Genomic DNA, 8,591 nt, shown 5'->3' on the forward strand with positions numbered 1-8,591 from the left:
GCAGTTATATTTTGGATGTATGGTGTTATTTTTTAGTGTTGATTTTTGATCTTAAGTTGTGATCACCACCTTTTTCTGGAGCCCAGAGGACCTAGAGATTTTTCTTTTTTTCTTTTTCATTACTGGTGAGGTTGTGTATCCCCCCTCAAATGCATTTAATATAATGTTTTGCTTCGCTTGGCGTTTCTCAAATAAAGCTTGAAATCCCCTTGCTGGCCGCAGGCCGGGTATTGGTGTAAAGAAATTCAATCTGTACATTTTGTATGAGGTAAACGGAATGAATTGCATTAGAGCAAACCAATGCATTTTTTCAGCCAGCCAATTTTCCACCTTTGCTCCGTTTGTGTGCAACAATCTAAAACTTATTTATTAGGAACAAATTACTTGATCCAAGGCACAGATTATAGACAAAATATTAAGAAAATATAAGAATTTTAATTACGGGTAAATTAAATAAGCTTGCACATAATTTGTTCGTGTTTATTATTATTATTATTATTATTATTATTATTATGAAGTGGAAGTATTTCTGCAGGGCAGCCCTTCATTCATATGTCCCCTGAAAGCATCGTTAGACGTCTGTCGCACTTTTAGCCCGATAAATATGACCGCGCGCCTCCCAAAGAGTGATTCACTTCTGTTTGTACAGCTATAAAAGCATCGAGCTATTGAAAAGCGGTAAAATGAAGCGCTCTATCAATCACGCCGCAACTGTGTTTCAGAGTCACCGGCGAAGACCAAACAATGTAATGATTTGAAATGATCGTTATTGTTTGGCTCCCATAATCTCAGACGCATTCCGATTTTTTTTTTTACTACTATAAGCGAGGACAAATACAGATGTTGGCTAAGCAGAGGTAGCCTATTAAACATAGGTTTATGCATGTGCACATTGTTTCATAAATATCTTAAACATCAACCATAGCGTAGATTTATTACAACTCCAGCCGATAAAATAACAGAACCGTGTTCTATTTATATTTATTTTTCTGTTATAAAGCCATATCCACAATCAAACTCAAAAAGCCCCATACACAGAACAGTCTATTTCCTACCAAAAAACAAAAGTGTGAGATGAACACAAACCCGAGATCTTCCATTACGCGCCCGGCGCCTCGTTCGCCTTCTCTGACATTTCGGATATCAAAACGCAGCGGAAGAACAATTGTTTCCAAATTGAATCCGCACTCTCTTCCTTTCCTCATTTTCAGCAAGGAATATATATTTCCCCGGCGAGTCAGGAGTCGCATCTGACTCGGCGTCCGCAGGCGAGCACTCTTGTTGGCTTGTGAAAAATGGGTGTAGGACACATACAAAAAAAAAAAAAAAAAAAAAGAGAGAGAGAGAGAGAGACAAAAAAGCCCAAGTTTTTCGCTCGGACGCGTCCTTTGTGCGCAATGAAAAGATACTATTCACTCTTGCGAATAAAGGAGTTCTTTAAACCGTCCCACTGACATCTGTTTAGAGTCTGTTTGCACTGGTTGTCTTATATAGGCTATTTTTTTATCGGCTTCAAGTGTGACAAAAGCTATCGTGTTAATTGGTGTAAATGCAGATTCATTTATGTGTGGTTAGATGGGCCGCACTATAGCAGATCAGTGTTCTTTGCATGGAATAAATCAACTTAATTTGGTGCAATTGGATGAACAGTCAATTCAACGAATACAGTTTGTCAGTGTAGAGTGTTTAAAGTGTAAATGTATCTATTTTGGTGTGTTAGTGGCTCACTCCCCCTCTTGCGGGGGTATCCCTGTATCTGCACGTATCTGCCCGGGCGAAGCCCATTTCTGACTCTCACTTTCCACCGAATTATGTACCTAATTTGCTCACATATCATTTACTCCAAGTTCCTCCCGCCGTGACAGTCGGGCCTAAACACTACAAAATTAGCCCTAATTTATACTGATCCCGCTAATAATCGTAATAAAAAGCTTATAGATTTGGCACTAATTACATAAAAGCCTAATGATGTTGAAAATTACCCCGGTTTGAGATATATGGCTAATCTAAACTTTGTTGTTGGCTGCCCCGGGATACTAGAAACATTAGAAGAGGTTCAGTTCGTCTCTAAAGAGCGAGAGTTGGACATGCCGAGACACGAAGGCCGGAACTTCCGAGGAAACGTGAAATTATCCGCAGTTATTATCACTAACGATTAAATGACAAAAGTGGAAAATGTTGATGCTGCAAGTCCTTTAAAAGGGGGAACACGGGTCATTTAGATAGCTGCTCGTGCTTTGCACTATTTGGATTCAGTAGAAGGTATACAGTAGTCCACAAAATTCAACCAATTTAGTTCATGATAAAGGGAGCACGGTTGAATAGCGAATGGGAGTCCAGTCATAAACTTTGGGAAGCCATTACTAAACCATATGGCTTTGATAAGGATGACAAGTTTATATAACAATAGTTTCATTCACTGTTTCTGCTGTCATTGTCAGAGGCCCCACAATGATTCTGGGATCACGCTCAATTAAACAAATTCTGAGGGAGTTTCTAAAAGAGCTTTTAAACTGACATTAAATCAGGTCATTTGAAAGGTTATCATTTGGGATCAAAAACGAGGAGAAATGGCAGCAAGCTGGCAGCATTGAGTGGCTGGAATCTGAAGCTTCGCGCATCTGACACCTCTAGGCTTCATCGCTGATTGGCTCTTATTTGAAGGAGCTCATGGGTTCATTCAACTATTAAGCGCCTCCCCGTTCCTCTAAAGGACATTATAATGCAAGGAACCTCCTTTTTTAACCACAAACCGAATTTGCTTTCATTTAGGCCATATATGTATTTTTAAATAGTTTAAAGTCATAGAGATTTTTTTGGAAAAGCATTTCGCACTGGAGCGGTGCGCGATGCTTTCGCACGCCGACCTGCTGGATGCTCGCCTCGGTGAGTTATCAACGCCAAACTCCGGTCTGCAACTCTACTGTAAGCTGGAGGACTCTTTTCATCTAAATCAAGCAGAGAAAATTGACAATTTGTCTCTTATTTTATCTTAATTTGATTTAAGCGAACTAATTCATTGGAAAAGTAATCATTATTATTATATTACACAGTAATTTGATTTAGGCGTTTTCTAAGATATTGAGGGGAATCAAATAGAATTAGGTGTTTTAAATGATGAGATTCTGCTGTGTTGTTGTTCTGAGCTGGAAAGGAAAACCATTTTTTAGCATTATTTGCACTTTATGGATGTAATGACAAATAGTAGCTAAGTTTTCTGTGCATTGGAACCATTAGTATTTTTAGTCTGTATTTCAGCTAGAAATATTGAAGTGTTTGTTTATTCTGCAGTAACACTTTTCTCTTTTGCAGCAATGGTTATCGGTCATTTTGAACCCACTCAGTTTTATCAATTTTCTGTATTTAAGGGATGAAGGATGCCGCGGCGGAGCTTCTAGGTCACAGGGAGGCATTGAAGTGTAGGCTGGGCGGCGGTGGAGCTGACCCGGGCCACCCCGGAGAACTCGCCCCGGGCTCCGATGCCGTAGAAGGGGCCACTCTTCTCCCCGGAGACGATATCAACAATGCTGGATCCAATCAGCAGGGTGTTGCGGTGAACAGTAAGGACCAGGAAAAGCAACAGCAGCAGCAGCAACAGAACCCCACCCAGTCTGGCGGGCAACAGAGTCAGAAACAAAAACGCCACCGGACTCGGTTTACTCCGGCCCAGCTCAACGAGCTGGAGCGTAGCTTCGCCAAAACCCACTATCCGGACATCTTCATGCGTGAGGAGCTCGCGCTCCGGATCGGCCTGACGGAATCACGCGTGCAGGTGGGTTCACTGGATATCGTGATCATAGGTTTAGTTTTTATATGGATGTTAAAATTGCCATTGGTGCTTTTAAATCTTCTAGACTCCGATCTGTTATTTGCACAAAATGTACATAGACGTGCAACACCGACTGCAGGCAGCAGTTTTAATGTATTAATATATATATATAAAATATTAATTTCAGATGCTTAACATTCACGTCAATAGCAGTATTATAGCTTTTGATTCGGATTAGTCTATACTTCAATGGTAGATGTCAAAATGTTTTTTTTGTTTGTTTTTTTTTATACATTTATGTGAACATTTTAGGATAGGATTTAGGCATATATTTCCATGTTTTCTGAAAATGCACAGATAAAAAATGAGGTAAATAATTTAAGTAGATATTTCACAATGGTGAAATAAAATACTCGATCAAATCGAGTCAAACAATGTAGCTATGGTTAAGCATTAGGCTACAAGTAATTTCAAGAAGACACACGTAGGTGTGTATTAAATATAATTCCAATCATTTTGTATTACATTTTCAATTAGACCCAAAATTCAGTGTTTGTAAATTCAGCAAAATTAGTAAAATCTTATAGAAAACGTTGTGTTGTTTGATGCAAATTGCTTTCCAATGGTACTGAAGAAGTTCTATCATAAATCTTTATAAGAGCTCTCTTGGTTCATCCATGAAAAAAAAAAAAAAGTAGATATATGTACGTGAAGATGTAGCCTACAAATAGGTGGAAATGTCCATATTCAAATAATTGTTATTAATTTCGCATTAATTTTGATGGATGTAATGCATGTTAACTTGTAGGCTAATGTAAACAAATATTAGCCTACATAAAAATGTATATAACACGATGTAATATAATATAATTGCACTAGCATATATCACAGTTTGTTGTGTTTTAAAAATAACATGCACATACACGCGCGCATACAGATCATGCATTAATCCCGATCAAATTAATGATTGGAAATAATTGTCCAGTGATTGTATATAAAAAATAGCTTGCAAATTAAGGGCAAATCATCTCCTTACTGTACCATACACAATTTGTCAATATTTTTTACTTGCATTGTTATGTTTCAGATTAGTTTTTGCATTTGATTCACATTAGGGTTTCTGAAAACAACATTTTCTTGGCTCTTTAAAGCATGAAGTCCACCCATTTAAAACATAAGGGCTGATCTCATGATTATTTTACTGTTCAGGTCATCTTCCTTTTACAGCACCATTATTGTTATCTCAGCCATCGAAGCAGACAGATATCTTTATCACTTTTACAAGATTATGGCTCGTGCTGTCCCTGTGATTGGTGGTCAGTCGCCAATGCAGCGCGCAGCAAATGAACCCGCGAGATAAATGTAGGATGCAACGAGCGCACGCGGCATTCCAGCACTCTCTTTTAACCTCTGATGTGTAGCGGCTCATTATATATGTATAGCTTTTTCGGGTTGATACTGCAATAAAACCAAGACCATTATTATCAACCAATTTCAGAATTATTCATAACTTAACGGGATTATTAAGCTCAATGCGAAAGCCACGCAGATGAGCCGGTTCTGTATAAAAGAATAACCACCATAATTAGCAGGCCTATCTGAGCATGGATGTCCACTGTGCCCGAACTATTTTATTTACATAAAAGATAAATTAGCGCAATGATGACCGCGCAGTGATCCTCTCTATAATCTAAAACAGCACAGTGGGCTTTTCTGTTTTAGCTGATGCGTTGCATGAATGTTTTCTTGTGAAATAGGTCTGTCAGTGTGCACGTCTTAATGGCCAGTGCGCGGACGGTGCTCTCTGTCTTTTTTTAATGGTATGAGAAATTGCATTTTCTTTTATCCTCTGAAGTGTAATGCATTTGAGGCCGGATTTCACGGCTGGCTGCGTGGAGTTGGATTCGGGGATCTAATATGAACCCTTCCACATTTTCCCTCCCCTTTTCGTTGGGCCAAAATCTGCTCGTTAATCATTGTGCGCGCGGCTGAGATCTCTATAAACCTGAAGGACCCGGGAAATAAACACCTTGTGCGCAGTGGTGTAGTAGTGTCTGAAGCGGTGGGCATACCCCCCCCCCCACGCACACATATATATATATATATATATATATATATATATATATATATATATATATATATATATATATATATATAAACATGCACACGGTCTCTAAAATTCATATAAATACATCTATATACACTGCATATCTAAAATGTGTAAGATATATATTTTTTCCATTAAAAAAAGACTGTTGAAATTATAGTCCCACATGAGCTTACAAAATGTATATAAGGGTGTGATTGGGGTGGTGTAGAGTATACTACTAATGGTATGGTAAATATGTATTTAAAATAAATATATGATATAATATTATATATATAATATTGTTTTAATTTTTTTTTACGTTTAGCATTGAAAAAAATAAACAGCGCGTTTGTCTTGCCCGTGCCATCAGTTGCGCTCCAGCCTCCCGCAGCTCTTTGTGCGTTTAGAGAGAATACTGAACACTGAACACTTTTTAAAATTAAAATTAAAAATAAAACCACAATTCACTCAACGGTGGTGCGGCATTGCGTCAGTAGACTGAAAAAATTCCGGGTCATAAGCTTACCCAGTTCTTCTGGTGGCCAAACGTATCGTCACTTATTTTAGGTGGGCGTACGCAGAATCCCACGCGTATGCCCTAAACTACTCTACTGCTTGTGCGCCATTTACGGAGCAGGGCTTGCCTTGAGCAGCCTTTTTACGCCCTCATTTTGTTAAATCGAGGACGATGGCCTAGTCTAAATATTATGATTCTATGTAATTTCGGTTATAGCTTTTAAAGTGTCATTTTGTGATGACATTTATCAAGGGAGAGAAGCAAAAGTGACAAATCTCAATAAAAAGTAAGAAATATGATACACAGTTTGTAACAACTGTTTTAATCAAAGCTGTGTTTGCTTAATTTTGAAACCAAAAACAAACTATTCCCTAATGGATCAGAATAATAGTAGCTTCATTTTTAGAGTGTGTAAAGTGTAGGTTATTTTGACATTTTTGGGCATATTAAAAATGTTGCAAGCAAAAAAAAAAAAAAAAAAAAAAAGAAAAGAAGAACTACAGCACACTTGATTTTAGCAGGTGCGTGGGAAAAAACACTGAAGATAATAATTATATTTTATTGTTTGCGTCCGACTGTAGGCAACATGGACACCTCCATCAAGCACAACAAGACGATATTTGACAATGTATAACATATAAGACTTGTTACCAAACAGAAGCATCAGATAACATAGGAACAAACCAAACACAGCCACTTATTTACAAAAGAAAATCTTTTTAAAAGAGCAATTTTAAAAGAAATTTAAATGTGTGCAAGTGATGTTTTATTGCGCCTATTCAAGCATTCTGATAGCTCTGACTAATCCTCTCTTTTATTATCTTGTAGGTTTGGTTTCAGAATAGACGCGCAAAATGGAAGAAGCGCAAGAAGACCACCAATGTGTTTCGCGCTCCGGGCACTTTGCTGCCCACTCACCACGGCCTACCGCAGTTCCCCTCCGCAGCGGCGGCCGCAGCAGCTATGGGCGACAGCTTGTGCTCTTTTCACGCTAATGACACCCGCTGGGCGGCGGCTGGGATGCCAGGAGTCTCTCAGCTACAGTTACCGCCCGCCCTAGGCCGACAACAAGCCATGGCACAGTCTCTATCCCAGTGCAGCCTGGGCGCCGGACCTCCGCCCAACTCCATGAGCCTGTCCAACATGTCCTCCAATGGTTCCGGGCTCCAGTCCCACCTCTACCAACCCACCTTCCCCGGTATGGTGCCCGCGTCTCTCTCCGGTCCCACCAACGTGACCGGCTCGCCTCAGCTCTGTAGCTCCCCGGACACTGACGTCTGGAGAGGGACGAGCATCGCGTCCCTGCGCCGCAAAGCGCTTGAGCATACAGTGTCCATGAGTTTCACCTAATACTTTGATGTGCTAGTCTTCTCCTGTTCCTCGTCCACTCATCATTTCTGACCCAGTGACGCACTAGGAAGTCTAAGGATACAAGAATGAACTGTGCGCACCTAATGGAGATAAAATCCAAAGCATCATATAGTCTGAAAAATGGTCTCCTCTTCAGTCTAACAAACGTGAATCTATTTATTTATTAATATGTCCTATTTATTTGTTTTATTATTATTATTATTATTATTATTATTATTATTATTATTATTATTATTATTATTAGCACTTTTTTTTTTTTTTTTTTTTTGGAAATCAAACTGTAAGCAAATGTCAACATCTGGGACAGAAAATAAACTGCACATTTGCGATGTAGGCTATTCGTTCATTTTCGTGTCAAGATAACTGCATTTGATCTCAGAGAAACCAGACTATATAGCGACTGCTCTACGCGCACCGGGCACACGCAGTGCATTGAAGCCGGATTCTGGGAGTAAAGTTCTCTCTTTCTCTCTCTCTCTCTCTCTCTCTCTCTCTCTCTCTCTCTCTCTCTCTCTCTCTCTCTCTCTCTCTTTATATATGTGTATTATTATTATTATTATTATTATTATTATTATTATTATTATTATTATTATGGAAGGAACCGTTCAAGTTTTAGGACTGTTTTATGAAAGTAGGTGGAAGAATGAAAGGAAAATATCTCAAAAAGAATTAAGAAATTTGACTGCATGTGCCGACAAAGTTAAACACCAACTGGGGAAATATAATTTAAAAGAAAAGTATGACTTTGTTATATGCTGTTACATAGGATGTTTTGTGTAGATAAAGCATTCTTAAATTGTTCTCATTCGGTCAGTTTGTGATATGTTCTAAGTTACTGTATGTGC

The 8,591-nt window shown here is 38.8% G+C and overlaps 1 protein-coding gene across 2 annotated transcripts; it reads left to right on the plus strand.

The window, feature by feature from the left end:
* Positions 1 to 2,761: 2,761 nt before the first annotated feature.
* Positions 2,762 to 7,899, plus strand: LOC127428926 (homeobox protein orthopedia B-like). 2 transcript variants are annotated; one of them, XM_051677609.1, is made up of 3 exons: positions 2,762 to 2,886; positions 3,369 to 3,772; positions 7,204 to 7,899. In XM_051677609.1, the coding sequence occupies exons 1-3, from the start codon at positions 2,850 to 2,852 to the stop codon at positions 7,723 to 7,725; spliced, it is 963 nt and encodes a 320-aa protein (XP_051533569.1). In that variant the 5' UTR covers positions 2,762 to 2,849; the 3' UTR covers positions 7,726 to 7,899. The 2 variants fall into 2 exon arrangements, with proteins under 2 accessions (XP_051533569.1, XP_051533568.1); XM_051677608.1 differs by having other exon boundaries at positions 2,812 to 2,925.
* The last annotated feature ends 692 nt before the right edge of the window (positions 7,900 to 8,591 follow it).

The sequence above is a fragment of the Myxocyprinus asiaticus genome, chromosome 38 (assembly GCF_019703515.2).
Source record: "Myxocyprinus asiaticus isolate MX2 ecotype Aquarium Trade chromosome 38, UBuf_Myxa_2, whole genome shotgun sequence".
Taxonomy (NCBI): domain Eukaryota; kingdom Metazoa; phylum Chordata; class Actinopteri; order Cypriniformes; family Catostomidae; genus Myxocyprinus; species Myxocyprinus asiaticus.